General features: G+C 33.9%; 2 protein-coding genes across 3 annotated transcripts in view; one reads left to right on the forward strand and one right to left on the reverse strand.

Annotated features, from left to right (window-relative positions):
• The window catches only part of LOC114336508 (para-nitrobenzyl esterase), a 60,158-nt gene extending 39,113 nt beyond the window's left edge, over positions 1 to 21,045 (reverse strand). The window contains exons 1-3 of one of the 2 annotated variants that reach the window (XM_028286886.2): positions 20,725 to 21,045; positions 11,785 to 11,949; positions 7,634 to 7,759 (exon numbers count right to left, since the gene is read on the reverse strand). In XM_028286886.2, the coding sequence (XP_028142687.2) occupies positions 7,634 to 7,759; positions 11,785 to 11,949; positions 20,725 to 20,781 (348 nt within the window). In that variant the 5' untranslated portion in view covers positions 20,782 to 21,045. Of the gene's footprint in view, positions 1 to 356; positions 390 to 7,633; positions 7,760 to 11,784; positions 11,950 to 20,724 lie in introns of those variants that run through there. The other variant, XM_028286892.2, reaches the window with a different exon arrangement.
• A 1,517-nt stretch (positions 21,046 to 22,562) lies between these two features.
• Positions 22,563 to 22,795, forward strand: part of LOC114336475 (acetylcholinesterase) — a 37,479-nt gene continuing 37,246 nt past the window's right edge. The window contains exon 1 of the mRNA XM_050658003.1: positions 22,563 to 22,580. Coding sequence (XP_050513960.1) covers positions 22,578 to 22,580 — 3 coding nt within the window. The 5' untranslated portion in view covers positions 22,563 to 22,577. The remainder of the gene's footprint in view (positions 22,581 to 22,795) is intronic.

Genomic DNA, 22,795 nt, shown 5'->3' on the forward strand with positions numbered 1-22,795 from the left:
CATATAAGCCTAGTAAAAACGTTTTGGGACCTCAAATTTCTATTCCTTAAACCGGGATATTCCTTTAACCGGCATTCTAATAAGCGGGTTCGACTGTACTAAAGCCCTCCGCCAAAGTTCTGATGGGCTTTCTGCTGCGTAATTGCTTCGATGCAACCTTCTCCCAACAATTCGGGGTAATGACTTTATATCCTCTTCCACTACAATTTTATCTGCAAGTACCTATATTACCGTCTCTCATAATTTCTTTTATGACCTCCTCCGGACTATCACGGTGTTGTTTTATCAATTCCAATAAGCGTTTAATGTGCTGGGATGCCTTAACCGCATCCAAAGTTACAGACTGAAGTACATACGTTTACATTTGGTTCCATCATAGCTGAATATTTGGCTATTAAAATAAGAGTCAGGATGAACGCAACTTTGGAAGCTGTAGCTGTAGCGTTGTAGAAGCTGTGGGTACTTATACTCCGGTCAACTTACACATCCGAGGTTACAAATATTACCATCAAGCTGAAAATTGGCAGGATTGTTCAAAATACCATCATAAATGAAATCTGAAAAGTCCTCATAAATCCGACCCGAGCTAAAAAATTTACAGGGGTCAAAGATCATAAAATATAGTGTTTAGCGATTTTCAGCGAAACGGTAAATTTTATCATAAAATTAGTTCTAACAAAAAATATAGATTAGATGATTATCTATAAAACATGTTTTATTACTTTTTTTCAAGAGTCACCGTTTTTGAGATACAACGATTCAAAAAGTTGTAATCGTCATAATATGCGCACACGTTTTCACACCACCTTTGAGGTAGTGTACTTATTATATTAGCGCGTTTTTTTAACGTGATTTCCCTAGTAAAGTGGGTTCGCTAAACTCCGACACAACTGGTTAGTGATTTTAGTAAGTAATTTTAAAAATTTGGTAAAATTGGCAAAAAAATAATTACTAAATAGTTAGTAATTTTGTCAATTTTGGCAAAGTTGGCAAAAAACAAAAAAAATTATAGACTAAAATCACTAGCCAGTTGTGTCTTAGTTTAGCGAACCGACTATAGGCCTATTCAACGGATTTGTTATGATTCTGTTTAATTTGAAGCTACTGAATAATTGATATTGGCAAGGGTTAAAAATGATAAAAGGTATAAAAAGCGCTATAAATTAAAAAAAGGGGAAATTTATCCAACTGGTTCATAATTTTCTAATACTTCTGCTTCCTCTTCTCCTTGTTCTTCTTCTTTACCTTCTAGTTTTTATTCTTCTTATTTTTGTTCTTCTTCTTCTTGTTCATCCTGGGGGCAAGTAAATTGCCCCAATAATGACACATCGCATGGCTCCTCGATAGAATCAAATGAATCCTCAATTGTTGGTGATTCAACTTTTGAGCACGACGGGTTTTGACAATGAGTGCATGCTACCGAACAAAACAGTCCAACTTTTTTGCAACCACATTTAGCGCTACATCCTTTGTTACAGTTGCAAAAAATTGTGTTCGGGAGTTTTTCGATTTGTCGACTAATTTCCATCCCCAGTCTTTTGCATCTAGCTGATAACCAAGCCATACTTGAACTTGGTAATATACCCAAAAAATATGTTGATGAGCAGCCACTGAGGTTGGAGAAAGACAAGATAACTGCACTTGTTTTTTATTTCAAGTATTTTTAAAGAAACATGTATATCGAAACTTATCTAAGCCCGTAGTTTTTTTTAAGCGCTCCATATATAGAGAGAAGAAAGCTAATTCTGTTGGAAATAACTTCTTGTGGAGTTGAATTAGTTTTTTTAAAAACTTCAGCGCATTCAAGTAATATATTAGGTTTAACACGTATTTTAACTCCGGAGTAGTACTAGACCCAAGACTAATTAATACCTCGAGGGTGTCATCTACCTGAAGGATTTCGCCACCCAGGAAGATAACGGTGTTATTTGCATAATAGTAAACAAACTAAATTTGCATAAAGTTTATTGTATATTGAAATGTTTATTAGTACTTAGCAATAAACATTTTGCCTAGAAAGTTGGCTTTTATTTTATTATTATGTTCAAACCCTTCTGAGAAAAGAATAGGTAGAATGCTTAGATTAGCCGACGTACCGATAGAACGTGTCTATCCGACAAAACCCATCTTTACAATTTGAATAAGACGCATAACTAAGAAGTATTATTATAAGTTAATACTGTGTCATATAAATGTACTATTTTTGCTGGGAATAAGCCGTAAAATTGAAATAATAATTCTTATTATTTTCGCGTTACATTCACTTTGTAAAGATTTTTTTGTTGGCACTGTAATATAATACAGCTTATACATTGCATCCCTCGGTAGACCGCAAGCTGTATAGTAGTAACATTATCATATATTTAATATCTTATATTATTATGTGTAATATAAGTTAAGTTGACCGATAGAATATTATGTTTACTTGTATTACAGCTTCAGTGATGTATATAGTCGGAGAGATAGAAGCGGATTTTGTGCGTGATAAGTAATATGGAAAAACTATACGGGGATATGTTGAATTTTCACCAACTACCGGAAACCAGAGTTGGGGCCGAGGGTAGTTATAAGGGGTCAAAGTCGCGGATTTTATAATTTTTTTTATGACGCTCATGATCGAGATAGTGCACCAAAATTTGGGAATAAGTAGGTCATGACGTAACTAAGTAAAATCTCCAGGCGTGGCATGCTGCGTGGCCGACAAAGGGGTGGGGCAGGGGTGAATACAAAAAATATAAGGGGTTTTTTTGCGACGATCGTGATTGAGAGAGTGTACCAAAATTTGGGAATAAGTAGACCATGACATAACTAAGTAAAATCCTCAGAGCCGGAAACCAGAGTTGGGCATGAGGGTAGTTATAAGGGGTCAAAATCGCCGTTTTTATTATTTTTTTTGTGACGGTCATGATCGAGATAGTGCACCGAAATTTGGGAATAAGTAGGTCATGAGGTAACTAAATACAATCTCCAGGGGTGGAACGCTGCGTGGCCGATAAAGGGGTGGGGGTAGGTGTGAATATAAAAAATATAAGGGGTTTTTTGCGACGTGCTAGATTGTGATAGTGCACCAAAATTTGGGAATAAGTAGACCATGACTTAGCTAAGTAAAATCCCCAGAGCCGGAAACCAGAGTTGGGGATGAGGGTAGTTTTAAGGGGTCAAAGTCGCAGTGTGTATTATTTTTTTTGTGACCCGGCACAACATTTGTCCCCCACGCAGCGTTCCGCCCCTGGAGATTTTACTTAGTAATGTCATGATCTACTTATTCCCAAATTTTGGTGCACTACCTCGATCACGAACGGCAAAAAAAACCCCATATATTTTTATACTCACCTCTGCCTACCACCCCTTTGTACCCCAAGCAGCGTTCCACCCCTGAAGATTTTACTTAGTTACGTCATAACCTACTTACTCCCAAATTTTGGTGCACTATCTCCATCATGAGCGCCACAAAAAAAATAATAAAAACCGCGACTTTTACGCCTTATAACTACCCTCGTCCGCCACTTTGGTTTCCGCCTCTGGGAATATTACTTACTTATGTCATGGTCTACTTATTACCAAATTTTGGTGCACTATCTCAATCACGAGCGTCGCAAAAAACCCCTTACATTTTTTATATTCACCCCTACCCCCACCCCTTTGTCGGCCACGCAGCGTTGAGCCCCTAGAGATTTTACTTAGGTACGTCATGACCTACTTATTCCCAAATTTTGGTGCACTATCTCGATCATGAGCGTCATAAAAAAAATAATAAAATCCGCGACTTTGACCCCTTATAACTACCCTCGGCCCCAACTCGGGTTTCCGGCCGTTGGTGAAAGTCATGTACACAACTAATTCAACATTTCCCCGTATAGTTTTTCCATATTACTTATCACGCACAAAATCCGCTCCCAGCTCTTAGACTAATACTTACAAGAATAAAAAACCGCTAAACGCCGTAAAAATGAGTGGCGCATAAAATATTCCAGCTACAAAAGATCTGATATGAATATTACGTGGCGCGAAAATGGATTTTCATTTGATGCAAAACAAAATTCTAGTTTTATTTTAAAAGATTTTTCCATAATATTTGCTAAATTTGAAGTAAACGCGCCACAAAAGAGTAACTTTGATACAGTTTGAATTTTGAAACTCTTTTGTGGCGCGTTTACTTCAAATTTAGCAAATATTATGGAAAAATCTTTTAAAATAAAACTAGAATTTTGTTTTGCATCAAATGAAAATCCATTTTCGCGCCACGTAATATTCATATCAGATCTTTTGTAGCTGGAATATTTTATGCGCCACTCATTTTTACGGCGTTTAGCGGTTTTTTATTCTTGTATCAGGAGTTTTTCAAAGTTATTTATAAATTAAATGTATGAAGTTGAATGCAATGTTCCTCTATCACACGTCAAGCTTTATAAATGGTCACCTTTGTTGCATTATCTCCCAAATGATCTAGTGTCCATTGAATGTACACTAGATTTTTTTTATTCGAAATAGATTGAAAAAAAATTGAGATGGCCGGTAAATGAAGTCGGATTGCCCGTTGCCAGATCAAATTTAGCGTCGTAACCACTACAACTACATAAACCATTTCGGGAATAATCGTAAATTGGATTATACTTTTGTAGCTTAAAAACTTCTAAACGGCTTAACCGATTTTGATCAGTAAACATGAGTTTGAAACGTATTGACCAGTAGTATCTGATGGATCTAAGGTCAAGTATGAAAATTGAAGCTACTACAGGAATTATTGAGCTTGAGAAACCGTTTTTCCCATAGGAAATAGATTTTATCATACTTATGAAGCCTATAACCTAAAAAATTCAAATTTTCCAGGATATGAGGTATACACCGTTAAATTCGTCTGGTGTACTTCTATAAACGCTAAGTTATTGGCGCAATTTGTAGGTTGAAATGTTGAGTAATTGTCGAAAAACCAAAATTTTCAAAGTTTAGTTTTTCAGTTTTTCGGCTATACTGAGCCGTGTGTATGTCTGATTCTGACGGCTTAAACACCATTTGAAAGCTTAAGTCAACACTATTAATTTGATGTATTTGCGGTTCTCCTGGCTCTTCTTGATCCGAATATATATACCCCCAAATCATATGCCGTTTTGTACCTACCAAGTCCTATAGCTGGCTTATGGGTGGTCAAAAGTCACAAACTACACCGGTTCTAAATCGGCCCTGACCCCCTCTTCAAACACAGAGGAAAAATATCAAATCGGTTTAACTTTCAAACACACATACATATATTTTATATCCACAAACATTTTCCCTTTTTTAAATAAAAATTAAGTCACATTTCTAAGCTCTATAACTTTTGAATGGTATAACCGATTTTCAAAATTAGACATGCGTTGGAAAGGTAATGATCAGTACTGTTAGAAGCCGCAAAGGTCGGACTTAAATTTTTGAAGTTTTTGGGAGTTTTGGGGGCCAGAACGAAAAACAGACCTAAATACGAAGGGCCGTAAAATCGACACCCTTGGACCAAAATGGATGGTTGACATATGAATGGGTGAGTCTTTTTCTGAACTTGAAGATGGGAGTTGGCACAATTTTCAATTCAGTCAGATTTAGAAAATTGAAAATTTCGTGTATATAATAGTGTCGCGTGTAGGGGGCGTATTTCTGCGCCACTGGCGAGAACTGCCGTTCTCTGGTAATTTTTTCGATATAAAACTAACAGCTTCGATAACCAATAAATCGAAAACTATTAATTTTATCAAAAAAATGTATAATGAACATTTTTTTGCTTATAATTAATATTTTTACCAGCATTTGCGGTCAAAATATAATAAAAAATTTCCACCCTCGAGATGAGGTGGCAACCACCCCATGGTAAAAGCGTCTTTCGGCATCATATAGATTTTGATCCTTGGACTATCCACTACTTATTGTCAAATTTTCAAGCAAATCTATCCATTCTGTAAAAATTGCGAAGTGAAAAATTTCAGTTACTGGACTAATTATACTTTTGGAGCTCTATAACTTCTGAACGGTTTACCTGATGTTGATCACTAAACATGAATTTGAAACGAATTGACAAGTAGTATCTGACCAGCATCCAAGATCGAGTATGATAACTGAACGTATTACAGGAATTATTGAGCTTGAAAAACCGTTTTTCCCGTAAGAAATAGATTTGATTATACTTATGAAGCCTATAACTTAAAAATTCGAATTTTCCCAGATATGAGGTATACACCGTTAGACGCGTCCTGAGTCCTTCTACAAACACTCAGTTATTGGTGCAATTCGTAGGTTGAAATTTTGAGTAATTGTCGAAAAACCAAAATTTTCAAAGTTTAATTTTTCAGTTTTTTGGCTATGGCGAGCAGTGTGTATGTCTCAGCTTGATCGCTTAGGCGCCACTTGAAAGCTTAACTCAACCCTATTGATTTGATGTATTTGCGGTTTTCCTGTCTTTCCTTGAACCTAAGATATGCTATTTTGTATCTACCTAGTCCTCTAGCTGGCTTACGGGTAGTCAGAAGTCAAAAATTAGACCGGTTCTGAATCGGCCCTCACACCTTCTTGAAACACAGAAAAAAAAATTCAGATCGGTGTAACTTTTCCACACACATACATACATACATACATACATACATATCCACAAACATTTTCCATTTTTTAAATAAAAATTGAGTCATATTTCTGAGCTCGATAACTTTTGAATGGTATAACCGATTTTCAAAATTAAACATGCGTTGGAAAGGTAATGATCTGTGCTATCAGAAGCCGCAAAGGTCGGGCTTAAATTTTTGAAATTTTTGGGAGTTTTGGGGACGAGAACGAAAAACAGGCTTTAAATGGGAAGGGCCGTAAAATCCACACCCTTGGACCAAAATGGAGAGGTAACATATGGATGGACGAGTCTTTTCCTAAACTTTAAGATGGGATTTGGCCCAATTTTCAATTCAGTCAGGCTTAGAAAATCGAAAATTTCGTGTATATATAGTGTCGCTTGTAGGGGTGTTGTGCGCCACTGGTGAGAACTGTCGTTCTCGGTGGATACGTGGTGTATTAATACATATTTATTATGACGATTAGAACTCTTTCAACTCTTTGAATCGTTGTAGGTATCTCAAAAACGGTGGCTCTTACGAAAAAAAGTATTGAGATAGTTTTTATAGATAATTATCTAATCTACATTTTTTGTTAGAACTAATTTTATGATAAAACTTACCGTTTCGCTGAAAATCGCTAAAAACCATATTTGGTGACCTTTGACCCTGCGTAAATTTTTTAGCTCGGTTCGGATTTTTGAAGACTTGCAATCCTGCCAATTTTCAACTTGATAGTAATTATTGTAACCTCACTCCTATTTTTGAATCTAACTTGACCGGTCTACTTATGTAAATAACACTGGCACTACCGGCAGTAAACAGATGAATCCTTTAAGCTGAGAAAACCAAGATAATATAATTATTTTGAGACAAGCTACAGTGTTGCCGATGTTGCCGTTCTGTTTTTTCATGAAGTTTTTAGCGGCATGATCAAAAGACCTTGTTTTTAATTATTTACTTGTTAGTTGTAGTTATTTAATCTTTCTATTGTTTAATTTGGCGAATTTCTAGGGGGGCAGCTGCCCCTCCCTGCCCATGCCTGGCGACGCCCATGTGCATGTACTTACCACTGGTTTATATACATTTAAAACAAGACAATCCTCTACAGCTGCAACTACACCAAACTGTGGACAGAATTTATATGCAAAAGTTGCATTAAATACTCCTTCCCATGGTGTTTTTGGAATAGCGGGCTAAAAATTTAAAATATGTTACTAAACAAATTATATTCTTCTTTATAATTTAAGGGGATGGGTACGTATTTTCGGCTGCAATGCTATTCAAATCCAATGCTATTCAAAAGCTTTGAAGAAGCTGCATTAAACATCGGTTTAAAAATAAATGAGCCCAAAACAAAATACATGGTCGTCTCAAAACAAGAACGACTGCAAAATATTACTATAAACGATCATAACTTCGAAGTGGTTAAAGAATTTAAATATCTAGGAGCAACAATCACAAATGACAACAAATTAGAGCGAGAAGTTGAAACGCGAATAATGGCAGGAAACAGGTCTTTCTTTGCAATGAAACATCTAATGAAGTCAAAACTTCTTTCACGAGGTGCAAAAAGCCAGATCTATAAGACCATAATACGACCAGCAGTCGCGTATCGAAGCGAAACACGTACGCCAACAAAAAGAGAAATAAATAAATTGCTGGTGTGGGAACGTAAAATCCCTAGAATGATATAAAATATGGCCCTTGCAGAGACAGCGTGACAAACGAATGAAGGCGCATATAAAATAACGAGCTAGAGTTTCTATTCGGAAAGAAAATCTAGTCATATATATAAAGGCTAATATACTCAGATGGGCAGGGCATGTGATACGCAGTAACGACAATCGCCTTATAAACAATGTGTTCTGGGAAAGGCAGGTGGAAGAATGTCTATAGGGCGGCCTAGAAAAAGGTGGAAAGATGCAGTCAAAGATGATCTAGAGAAAATAGGAGTGGGACAATGGGAATTAGTGGCACAGGACCGACAAACATGGAAGGCAACAGTAAACGCGGCAAAGACTCACGAAGAGTTGTAGCGCCATTGATGATGATGAAAGCTATGGGCGCGGAGAACAGGATGAACATTGCTCAAGGCAGAGAAGAGTTGAGGCATGTTGTCTAGTCGGCTAAAACCCACGAAGGGTTGTAACCCCACGGACTAAGTAAGTAAGTAAGATATAGAGGCAAGTGATTCGAAATTTTGGCTATTCCCACTAAGTTGATTTAAACAGTGCCTCAATCCCTCAAGCACGGCCAGAATTCAATAAGTTGCCATGGTGAAAAATGTTCAATTTTACTGCTGGTACGACGAAAAAAAAGATCTTCAGTTCCAGCCACGAATCTCAGGTAACCAATAGGTCATTATTATTTGAATAAACTCTTTGTCGCTAATAATTGTGGTGAGTTGTGCCAATTGATTGCTGTTCTTATGTTTTACAACCATAATATATTTCATTTCTATCTGCTTAAATTTAATTAAGAGCGTAGAGGCGCAAATATTTTACGGGTATCCCTACTTTTTCTTTCTTTACACGACAAATTACGTGTAGTAAAATTCTCACTGGCATGGAGATTAATTGACAATGACATTGGCATCATTAACTTTGAGATGGTTATTGAATGTTCTTGGATAACCTTTAGGTACTTGTTTAATCGCTTAAATGATTAATTCAGTTAATATGATTATTTTTTCACTAACTATGTATTTAGTGATTACAATAATTTATATACAATACAATAAAAACTAATACTGGAGAAAAGAGAAAAAGTTATTTTATTAATAATATATTGTTATTATGGAACGTTTAGATAAATGTTGAGAACATCTTTAACAACAAAATACTTGGATTACAGAATATATCATGGTGTATTCTTTGCTTGGATCTTCCATAAATAATAAACGATAAATATCTTTTTATTAATTTCATCTTAACTCAATTATTTAGTAAACAACTCAAAATATTCATGAAGCCGTGTCAAATATTTAGTAGCCTTCTTTGTCACTGTCTTCAGTGGCGTAGCTGAAGATTGCGCCCCCCCCCCGCGACAATTTTTGTGGGCCTCCGTATTATAAACATAACGACAACTAATAACAGTATAATTACTAAAATATGTGCAAATGACAATATTTGGCATTTATTTAATAAGTCTTCATTAGTTAGTGTTAATTGGATTTTTTGGGAATAGACATGACAAACCTATTAGTAAGTTGTTGCAATATTATATCTAAATTTACATTGAAAACATTAACTACAAAACTTTTTTTAAAAAATGTTATTTTTTCGTCGCAGCTGAGCTCATCGTAAAATTGTTTTATACGTTTTATCCGTTTATTTTTAAATTCCGGTATAATACCCCACTATTCTGCTGTTCCTACTGCTTTTGCTAAAGTTTCGGAAAACGAATTTCTCATTTCTAGAATATTATCAAGAATTTTTTCAAAAAGTTGAAGGACGACCGTTAACTCTGCCATTTCAGATTGCAAAAGTGTTGATGTTAGATTAATAATGTTAAGTATTTTAGATTAAATAGTAATGTTACCGACAAATTCAAAATTATTCATATACTCTAATAATGCATTAACTTATAATTTTTCATCGTTTTTTAGATAGCAATGAAATTTTCGTTAAAGATTTCATTACTTGTCGGAAAGCTCGACGCAAAGCCATAACAGCATCATGTCTGGATGACCACCTGGTTTCACATAACCTTTTAAGTGTTGGCAATCTTATGGATCCAAAGTCATAATACTTAGTATATAGTAATAGTACATCCTATCTTTTAATACTTGCACTAAAAAACCATAACCTTTTAATTATATCCTAAAAAAACCAACTCCTGTACACCAGCAACGGCATCATTCAACACTAGGTTCAGATTATGGGATGCACATGAAGATAGGAAACTGTTTTTTTAATGTCAGTTATGCGCCTTTGTACGCCTGAATATACACCACTCATAACGCTTGCCCCATCATACCCCTTTCCTTTGCAGTTGTGTACGGAAAGGTGCTTTGATTGTATAAATTTTAAAATTTCATTTACAAGACCTTCTACGCTTAGGTCGAACATGCGAATAAATCCCAAAAAACTTTAAACAACTTCTGCTTTAGAAGATAAATTATTTTCATCGCAAGTTGCATACCGGAAAATAAAATTAAGCTGTTCGTGTTTCGAAATATCTTGAGTGGTAAATATCAAGAATTATTGAATAGAAACATTTTTTTTAATTAATCAATTTGTTTTCAGTTTCTTAAGCCAGCAAATTTAGAACTTCGTTTTGGATTTGGGTCTAAAGTTATTGTTTTTATCGATTAATTTAGCTAAAACATCATCATATTTAGCTAGTAAAAGAACCACCGACAAAAAAATACCTTTTTGTCATTCACTTTCATCTAATTTACCAACATGTCCACGAAACGCTAACTTGCACCCCAAAACAGTAAGAGTTACGTCAAATACCCGCTTTATTATTTCCTTCCAAATTCCCTATTTTGATGCTTATTAGGAAAATATGTTTTGGTCCCCAATTTAAAGACAGTAGAAGTATTAGGCTTGAAGGCTTTAAGGGGCCCCTCCTAACGTCGGGCCCCCCGCCTTGCGGGCCTGTCAGCTACGCCACTGTGTCTTATCACCACGTTCTGTTCGACTGAGTGTATTGTATGACAAAGATAGCGAATGTTCGGTTTGGAAAATATCACCACGGACATGGTGTTTATTTTTTTTTTCTAATCCCGGAAAAACTAATCAATATTTTTGAAAAATTTAAACGCAGAATGAAAGACTATTACCGAGGATAGAAAGTTCCTTAGAACAAACAAATAAAGATTCTTTTGAATGAAATATTTGAAATTAAAAATCACACTAAATTTTCTTTTCTTTTTCACCCCTGTAACTTATTAAAATAAACATTATAGAAATGTTCAGGGACTTTCTGCCCTCGGTAAGAACGAAATCTTTCATTCTGTGTTTAAATTTTTCAAAAATACTTATGTGTTTGAAATTATTATAATTTATAAAAATGAGTACATTTAAATAGCATGGAGCCGAAATTTTGCGTCTATCGCCTTAACCAGCTAGCTTTATATTTCATCAAATGAATATAGCTAATATTACTTTGTTATAGACTTTGTAAAATCTACTTCTATTGACTATAATCATAAAATATTAACTGCTAACTTCCAAGTTAACATTTTCATGGATTACATGTAACATTTTACCTGAAATCTGTTCTTTCCAGTAGGAGGTTCTGCATATGGAATATTTTCAAATGCTTGGAAATCATTCCCTTCAAAACTCTGAAGGACATGTCCGCGGACTTTGCTCCCTGTAGACAATGTTACGATTAAGTCATCATCAGTCGATTCAGCCACAGGAGAAGTTAGCTAAAAATAACAAAAATAAAAATATAATAATAAAAATAATCTTCTTTAAGTTTGCAATTACCAAAACAATATTTATTTTCAATGGTGCTTATCCAAACAAAAAAAGCAAAGCTACTATTAATGTGCATAAACAATCAAAGAACTAGCTTGAGTAAACATTATTTATTCTCACATATACTGCTAGATAGAATAGAATTATGCTTTATTGTCATGAAAAATTGTACAGTTTTATCGACAAAGCTTAAGCTTATAAAAAGTCAAGAAAACAAAACAATAACAATTCAATTTACTAAAATTACATAAACCGTCAATATACAGAGAGAGTCTGTAAAGTGGAATAAATTCAATATCTCAAATACTAATTGTTTTTTTGGAAAATGCTCAGACCCGTCGATTAGTATTTCAAATTGTCCTTTTTGACATTCAATAATAATGTATACAGGGTGTCCCAATTTAGAGATATAACGTCATCGTCGATTTTCTTAAATGGCAACACTGTCATTTTGATAGCTAGTTTGATAGGGTTTGTAAAGTTATACATAACTTCAAAATATCAAATTTTTATTCTCTACCATTTACAAGATAATAGAAAATAACAAAGTTATATCTGTAATTTGGAATATATTCAATAATTAAAATACTAACTGTTTTTTTGAAAAATGCTCAGACCCGTCGATTAGTATATCAAATTGTCCTTTTTGACATATAATAATAATGTATACAGGGTGTCCCAATTTAGAGATATGACGTCATCGTTTATTTTCTTAAATGGCAACACTGTCATTTTGATAGCTATTTTGATAGGGTGTGTAAAGTTATACACAACTGCAAAATTTCAAATTTGTATTCTCTACCATTTAGACGATAATAAAAAATAACAAAGTTATGAAAAAGAAGTAATCAACTAATAATTGAATTTAATTATTTCAATAAATTAAGCAAAAACTCATAATGTTGCCCTCAATTATTGTCAAATTGTCAATGGGCAACGTTATGAGCATTTGCTTAATTGAAATAAATAAATTCAATTATTATTTGATTACTTCTTGTTCTTCATAACTTTGTTATTTTTTATTATCTTGTAAATGGTAGGGAATAAAATTTTGAAATTTTTCAGATGTGTATAACTTTACACACGCTATCAAAATAGCTATCAAAATGATAGTGTTGCCATTTAAGAAAATCAACGATGACGTCATATCTCTAAATTGGGACACCCTGTATACATTATTATTATATGTCAAAAATGACAATTTGATATACTAATCGACGGGTCTGAGCATTTTTCAAAAAACAGTTAGTATTTTAATTATTGAATATATTCCAAATTACAGATATAACTTTGTTATTTTCTATTATCTTGTAAATGGTAGAGAATAAAAATTTGATATTTTGCAGTTATGTATAACTTTACAAATCCTATCAAATTAGCTATCAAAATGACAGTGTTGCCATTTAAGAAAATCGACGATGACGTCATATCTCTAAATTGGGACACCCTGTATACATTTTTATTGAATGTCAAAAAGGACAATTTGAAATACTAATCGACGGGTCTGAGCATTTTCCAAAAAAACAATTAGTATTTGAGATATTGAATTTATTCCACTTTACAGACTCTCTCTGTATTTAAAATAATAATAATGAAGTTAAACAGAAATAATCAATTGCAAAATTTAAATAAATTGCAAATTGCATAGTCTACCTAGTAATTAATAAGTTTAATATATAAGCTGCTGAATATGACACCCAAATATAGATAAAACATAATAATAAAAATACTATTTGTGCAAAGGGTACAGTTTACGGAATTTGGGGAAAGATTCTGCAGATCTAAGGTGTAGAGTGAGATGGCTGTAAAGTTTTTTTGCGGAATATAATATAGATTTCTTTACTAACTCAGAGGACGGGGCCGGCAAAGAGATGTCAAAGGTAGAATTTCTCGTGAAGTAGTCATGATTAGGTCTTGCTGGAAAGACATGTAGATGTTTACGAATTAAGCAAACACTTTCTAAAATATACAAAGATGGAAGCGTTAAAATTCCGTGATCTTTAAAGTAACTTCTGCAATGTGTTGTTCTTCTGAGGCCAAACAAATATCTTATTGCTCTTTTTGTAATTTGAAAATAACATCGAATTGGGCAGCTGTACCAGAACACCAAAAAGGAAGACCATATCGAAGATGAGGCTCGAACAACGAAAAATATATTATTTTAGAAGATGCTAAATTGACTTCCCTTGATACAGATCTTATTGCATAGCAAGCTGAGGCGAGTTTCTTACTTAACGAATCGATATGGAGGGATCATTTAAGGTTGCTGTCTAAAAAAATACCAAGAAATTTTACAGAATTAACGGTACTGATCTGGCTGTTATTAAGAGGTAAGGGTTGAAGAGCTCCTTTATAAGATAATGCCACTGTTTTACCTACGTTAAACGAGAGTAAATTAGGGTCAGACCAGGTTTTTATTGTAAGTAGATCAGAAGTTATAGTAGCATGAGGAGTTGCAATATTTGAGTTGCTCCAAGTGATACTGGTATCATCAGCAAAAGAAACATTTTTTCATCGATTTTTAAACTAGTGATGTCACTAATAAAGATAAGGAAAAGTAGAGGACCCAACTGAACCTTGAGGTACCCCACATACAATGTTTTTGAGACTATAGTCTGTATCATTTACTGTAACCAGTTGTTTCCTATCATCTAAGTAAGAAAATACCTCGAATTCCGTAGAAATTTAGTTTTTTTATCAAAATATTGTGATTTACACAATCAAAAGCTTTGGCGTAGTCACAAAAAACGGTGGCAGTGTGAAGATTATTGTTCGGTGCCTGATAAACCTCATGTAGTACAGAAAACATGGCATCAGTGGTGCATTTATTATTTAAAAAGCCGAACTGATTTTGTGATAAAATGTTTTTCAAACTAGAAAGGACATAAGTCGGGCTTTTATGAGTCTCTCAATAATTTTGGAGAGTACCGGTAGCAGTGCAATAGGTCTATAATTGCAGGTATTAGATATTTCACCCCCCTTATGAAGAGGAATAATGAAGGCATTCTGAAAATTTACCTTTCTCAAAAGAATCATTAATTAGTGAGATGAGGACTTCTAACTCATTTTCTGGGAGATTAGAAAAAAATTTTATCGATAGACCATCAGTACCTACTACAGGAAGATTTGCTTTTGATACTATTGATTGTTTGGATCAGTTCAGATTTACCGACTGGTTTTATAAAGAATGAATTAGAGACCTTTCTTGAATTAGGGAGATAGGAAATGGGATCTTGTTGTGGCAAAATAGTTGATGTAATATTTTTACTCACATTAATAAAGTTTTCATTTAGATCGAGACGGAAACATTTTTATGCAAGTAGAATAAACATGGGTCCGATGGAAAGAATACAAAAAGGAATTATTTCAACACCAGAGACACAAAAGTCTCTCTGTGAACGGTAGGACTTGAGATTACTAAAACAGAGACTAATGATGCAATAAAATCGGTGAAAAATAGGCGCCATAAAACTTAAACAACTAATTGGGCGCTCACAACGAGGCGCCTACCCTCGCTCCGTAATATCGCTCGTATACCATAGTATCGATCGCCAGGTATAATCAAATACTGCATTATTTTAAATGTAGGCTATTGATTATGTTCAAAATAAGAGAGCTAAAAGGAACTAGGACGTTAACGGCATTTTATTGTCTCAAATTTAAAAAAACCTCGGAGGGCTACCATTAAAATGGGTGCGTTTTTAAAAAAGGGGTGAATTAGTCCCTAGGCACAGGGTGAATTAGGGTGACTTCTATGCAATACTGGTACAAACACGTCTACAGGAAAATTGTTCCAGGTTAAATTTACTATCTAAATATCACATTTTAAAGTCAAAAATATATTTTTTTACAAAAATATATTCAAAAGAAAAGCAAGAAAAAAACACGAAAGAAGGCAATTTTGTTTTTGTCCCCATAACTGTTTTCCACAGCGATATAGGTATAGGCATTGCTTCAGCGAAAAATAACTTCCATTCTTCCTCTGTAAAATGAACTTTGGTAAAATTCTCTAGGATTTACAGTTTGCAAAATAGGATTTTTCAAAGGTCGCCACTCACAGCATTTTTGGGCCATTTTCCCCATTATTTCGCAAATATTGTTCTGTAACTTTTTTCTACGCATTTCTAGGTATATGCAATGGTATATTTAGTAGAAAAAGAAGTCAATTACCTTTAAAATAGTCTATTGTATAAGACTATACGGCTCTTTTAAAGCAATTTATGCTTTTCCAAGATTTTATACTTTTAATGATTTTTGATATTTTTAATGATTATTTTTTAAATTTCTCATTACGACTTTTTTACTTGTACATTTAGGTATATACATTGTAGAATAAAAAAAAGGTTATTTTCTTTACTTTAAAATGGTGCATTGCAAAAAATTCTAGGACTATTTTTAAACAAGATATCCGTAGTATGTCCAAGGATATCCGTAATTTGAGAAAAACTAAACTTTTTTTATTTTTTGCAATTAGAAGAATTTAATTGCATAATATAACATAATTTTTAATTCCAAATAACTTTTCTTAATAACACTTTTCGATATTGTGAAATATAAAGGTACTTTACTCTTGAGCCAAATTCATATTTTTTAACATACCTCGTACACTATTGCTAAAACTTAATATCTGATGATTGCATCTTAGGTTTTAGACTATGCAGAGCATTTTATAAAGAATTTTTTTTTCATAAAGTTAATAATAAAAAAGTTTTCCATATGGTTCCATAACTTAGTGGGACCTATTGCATGTGTATATGTCACATTTTGAAAAAGCATATCTTGTTTAACAATAGTCCTAAAATTTTTTACAATACACCATTTTTTAAGCAAATGAAATAAGCTTTCCTTTTTGTTGGACAATGTATATAACTAAATATATAGTAAAAAAAGATCACAAATCAATAAAAGTATAAAGCTTTGAACCACCATATCTTACTTAAAAATAGTCACACAGCTTTCTACAATACACCATTTTAAAGATAATTGACTTTTCTTTCTATTAAATGTAATATTGTATATACCTAGAGCTATGCAGAAAAAGTTACAGAACAATGTTTGAGAAGTACCAAGGTAAATTGGCCAAAATCGCTGTAAGTTCCGAAATTTGAAAAACCATATTTTAGAAAGTATACATTATAAGGACTTCTACTGAACGTCGTTTTAAAGAGGAAGAATGGAAGTAATTTTTCGCTGAAGCAATGTCTATACCTATTTCCCTGTGGAAAAAAGTTATGGGGCAAAAAAATTGCCTTCTTTCGTGTTTTTTTCTTGCTTTTCTTTTAAATATATTTTTGAAAAAAAAAAATATTTTTGACTTTAAAATAGGATGTTATGTTTCGATAGTAAATTTAACCTGGAACAATTTTCCTGTAGACGTGTTTGTACCAAAAGTGCATAGAACTCACCCTAATTCGCCCTGTGTCTAGGGACTAATTCACCCCTTTCTCAAAAACGCACCCCTTTAAATGGTAGCACTCCGCGGGTTTTTCATGTTTAGAGGTCCATTGACTATATGAAACAATAGAACCCCGTTAACGTTGTAGTTCCTTTCTAAAATACATAATCAATAACCTAATGCGAGCGTTCACGAACATGAAGAGTACGATGCTATGCTCTAGGCGTGGATACGATGCGATGGTCTGGGTTATGAACGTACCGTAACAGAAGAGTACCTGATCCTCGAGGTTGTGGGTTAAGATGTAGAGCCAGCCCTCCTGCCAGTGCCGGTTTAACCTAACTTCGGGCCCTGGGCGCTGAATATTTAGGGGCCCCCTTAATTGCTATTCGTCGTCAGATTTTTTTACAAGAAAACACATTCATGTATTTATAAACGTAAAATCCATACACAATTTTTAGCAAACAAGAAGAATAGAAAACGTAAAAAATATTCCAAAAAATACATTTAAAAACGTATAAAAAAACAGAAAGTTACACAAAACAACACATGACAAACAAAAAAATATATTCTAAAAAATACATATGACAAAAATTAGATCACTTTTTTGCTTGACTAGGCATTAGCAATCTGTCAGATAATACTATCACAATTCAGTTGCTCGAGGTCTTAATTTTCTATAGTACAATAGTGATATGCGTCTAGATTTTCTTAACCCAAATTTGGCGTTAAATATATTTTTATTCTTTTTAAAGCCGAAAAAGACCGCTCGCCTAATGCATTAGAAGTTGGTATCGTGAAATAAACTTGCAGTAAAGGTAAAACATTGGGAAATGTTACCTTTAGGTACAATCTTTACATCCTGGATGATACCAAATTTTATAAATGTTTCTTTAACTTTTGGCATAATGTTATAGAAAGGGTAATTTCATTATGCAAGTTCTCTTTGGTTTCATCAACATATATTTCATATTTCACATAAGTATAAAGTTTTAATTGAGGTCGTGACTGCTTATTTATCTAGCGTAGAAAATCATCTAACAGCTGATATAACATATTTGTAGCATATATCCAGGTCTTCGCAAAAAAATATTTTTGGCCTCTACTTCAATTTCACTTGACATATTTCTTACGTCTCCAACAAATCTCAAAATATATGTCATTATTTCTACTCCAAGACACGTTTAAGTCCACAGTTTTTTCACGTTCTCGTATTGCTTTTGCATTAACTCGCTCCAAAGTTTTTGTCCAAATCAGTGTCAATAGAGCTGTCTCAAAGATTTTATTCTGCAGTGTCTTGCCTTCAATTTTAATTGCTAATTTTTCGTCTCTGTTATTGCTTAACTGGAAAAATAGGTTTGATGGGTCCCTAGTTTTTAACTAAAGCATTTACAGCGTCAAAAGTTTCTACAAGCTTTGATTTCATTACTTCAAAAAATTCATGGCAAATTTGGTGAAACAGATAGCTAACTGAATCTTTTCATTTATTCGCATTCCGTTGTAAATGCTCAGCTAAGAAGTAGTCAAATTAAGCCAAGTATACAAGACAACTGTATTTAATAATTTTTCCTTTATGGCGACTCGTTAAATCCTCATTGCATCAACGGAAAGCTAGTCCTTGAGAAGCAAGTCATTTAGTAGTGACAACAACTCTTCTTAGGACGTTTATCCAATAGTTAGCTTCGCATTTTACTTGCTCTTTCAAGACAGCGTCTATAACTCCAATCAATGATGATCTTGTTATTAATGTAATCATAGAGTTCAGATGAAATTTACTTTCTTCGTGAGATTTGAGCAAAATATTCAAATGTTTCCAGTGGGTCCATCCAAACTCAGTTAAACTATTTTTTCAATTGAAAATAATTTGCACGGGTAACAATAAACAGCTTTAACACTTGCGCCGTATATTAGCCAATCTCTCTTTTCTTTGCCTCCATTGGGTTTTCCTCTATCTAAGAAAGTTGCTTTTATTTAATCTTCTATAATAAGCTTTTTCTCCATCTTCAAACATTTTTTATAACGTTCTAAGAAAACACTTTTTGGTTTAAAAGTTCGCAGTTTTTATAAAGTCATCAGTCTTAAAATCCATTTGGAAATCGCAGGTATTTCGTCGTTTTTTTCCTATTTTGGAAAATACGTAGATTATTTAGCGGACTTTACTTTTTTATTAGTAAAAGGAACGGGTCTCTACGGGCCCCTCCGGGGCCCGGGCCCCTGGGCGCTCGCCCCAAGCGCCCAGTGCATAAACCGGCACTGCCTCCTGCTTGTATAAAAAAAGGCAAAGGCTAAAATTCCTAGTACAGGACACATCTCAGATGGAGAGATGAGTTGGAAAACGAAAAAGGTTTATCAATTTCAATAAGGATAACAGTTCTTAATGAAACGAAAAAGAAAGGCAGAGGAAGTGGGAAGTTAACAAATAGATCATTATAGGTTTGTTCTAACTAGCAGTCAAACTAGTCAGAAACTATCAAGGGATAGCACTGACGACTGTATTATGTTCTAGCACTGGCCAACTGTTTGCTGACGATTTCTGACTACTTTGACTGATAGTTGGAACATATCCTATATTATCTATGGCATAAACGTGACTCAATATAAGCACTATTTGCCTTTAAGATGCTATTTAAAGACGCTTAGATAGTAACCAAAACCTTTCCGATCGCTTCATTTACTACAATTTTTCCTTCGATAAACAACTGGTATCAACTGGTATTAGGACTGGTATAGCAGAGACTGATAAATATAATGTGAAAATATAAAAATTGCACCAAGGCTCGGTTCTTAGTTGTTATTAAATTTATTCTTATTAGTTTTGAATCAGATATCAGTGAAACTACAGGATAACATTCCATGGTGCTTAATGTCTGCTAATGATGTGGTGTTGGTGGGAAATAGTGAAGGCAACAAAGAACAAGGTTTGGATGGACAAAATGAGAGAAAGCTATTGGTGTGTTGTGTGACAGAAAAATTACAATGCAGCTGAAAAGAAATCTATAAAACAGTCATAAGACCTGCTTGATTTACAGAACTAAATGATTGCAGTTGAAAAGAAACAGGTACGACGAATGCATATGGCGGAAATGAGAATACTTAGATGGACGAGTGGAGTAACAAAAAAGGTAATATTAAGACTGAGCATATTAGGGGAAGTCTAGGTTTGGCACCAATTGATGCCAAAATAGACGAGCTGTTTCTCAAGTATGGTGATGTTATCCAAGGACAAGGACGTGGTTGCTTGATTTTTGGGTACCGATACTAATTTGCTTGTATTGTTTTTTTACTTTAAACAAAATACCCAATAAAAAAAAGATAAAATTATACTCACCCCTTCATGGACAAAAAATATAAGTACACAATGAATAAATAATTTTAGATGTGCCATTGCTTGATTTTACACAAAACAGCGTTAGAAAGTATATAACAAAAAAAAGCTCTTATATCTGTTTTTAAATTTTTTTGGAGAAAAAAATTGAGATAAGCAAATAGGACGAGATGGTATTTTTTTAATATTCAATAGGTTCTTCAAATTCCACAATTCATCAATAAAATGTAAACATATTAAAATGATTTATGATTTGTATTATATACCTATCTATTGTATCTTCCAACAGAAAATATCTGTGAAGGTTAGACTGTTATCAAATTGTAATCAACGCTATAAGCCAACTGTAAAATTATAAATATCTGAATTATCGAGTGCCTTGTTCAACCGTAATTATTGTCAGGCATACCTGAGATAACTTAATAAACAGATATACAGGGTATCCCAAAAATAGTGGAACGGTCGAATATTTCGCGAACTAAACATCGGATCGAAAAACTGGAAAATACGTGTTCAATCATTTTCACAAATCAATCCAATGACATCAAACACCAACCCCCAGTACACCCCCTGGAGGTGGGGTGGAGGGTAACTTTAAAATCTCAAATGGAAACCCCTAGTTTTTCTTGCAGATTTGGATTCTTTACGTAAAAGTAAGCAACTTTTGTTCAAAACATTTTTTCGAACTCTGGATAGATGGCGCTATAATTGAGAAAAACGATTTATCGTGATGCCATAGGTAAATTATAGAAACGGTCTAATATCTCGAGAAATACACTTCCAAATGAGAAACCATAAAAAAGGTTTTTAATACTTTTCGAAAACCTATCGAATAACATTAAACAGGACCCTTCATCCCACCCCCTGGAGGTGGGGTGGGGGGTAACTTTAAAATCTTAAATAGCAACCCCACTTTTTATTACAGATTCGGATTCGTCATGAAAAATTAAGCAACATTTATTCGAAACATTTTTTAAAATTGTTAATAGATGGCGCTCTAATTTGAAAAATAAGATTTATTAGCGCCATCTATCAGCAATTTTAAAAAATGTTTCGAACAAATGTTGCTTAATTTTTCATGACGAATTCGAATATGCAATAAAAAGTGAGGATTGCTATTTAAGATTTTAAATTTACCCCCCACCACGTCTCTAGGGGGTGGGTTGGAGGGTCATTTTTGGTGTTTATCGATAGGTTTTCGAAAAATATTAAAAACCTGTTTTTTGGTTTCTCATTTGGAAGTGTATTTCTCGAGATATTAGACCGTTTCTATAATTTACCTATGGTATCAGGATAAATCGTTTTTCCCAATTATAGCGCCATCTATCCACAGTTCGAAAAAATGTCTTGAATAAAAGTTGCTTGCTTTTACGTAACAAATCCAAATCTGTAAGAAAAACTAGGGGTTTCCATTTGAGATTTTAAAGTTACCCCTCACCCCACCTCCAGAGGGTGTAGTGGGGGTTGGTGTTTGGTGTCATTGGATAGATTTTTTAGAATTATTGAAAACGTATTTTTCAGTTTTTCGATCCGATGTTTAGTTCGCGAAATATTCGACCGTTCCACTACTTTTGGGACACCCTATATAAAAATAATCAACATTGGCGAGTTTAGTACAAAAGTACTTGTAGAATAATTGTAGATTCAGTATTCAGTAGGTACCCGTGCCGTATTTCCCATTACGCCAAATACGCAAAGACGTCAGGCGGTAAAACATAAAAGGCGGCGAAGACGTAATTTAGTTTAGTCGCAACATAGGAGGTCCCATGGGAAATTCTAGCTCGCCGTGATTTGATGGTGGTTTTATAGGTTTTTTGGGTCGCTGAATCCAATGCAGGTGGTCTGGAAGACCAAATATGGTGCGTTTAATTGTTATTAACAAATTATGGTAAAATTAGCTATTTTTCAGGAATTATTAGAAGCCCTGTAAATAAATTTATACTGTTAAGGTCTTCTCTGGTGTATTTTCGTTCGCTGAATCGAATGCGACTAGTCGCGATTATCCAAAATATGTTCTTATTTTGTTAATTACAAAATAATTGTTTATTCGCCGAAAACCTCGTTCCGACTTTGT

This window comes from Diabrotica virgifera, chromosome 8 (genome assembly GCF_917563875.1).
Source record: "Diabrotica virgifera virgifera chromosome 8, PGI_DIABVI_V3a".
Taxonomy (NCBI): domain Eukaryota; kingdom Metazoa; phylum Arthropoda; class Insecta; order Coleoptera; family Chrysomelidae; genus Diabrotica; species Diabrotica virgifera.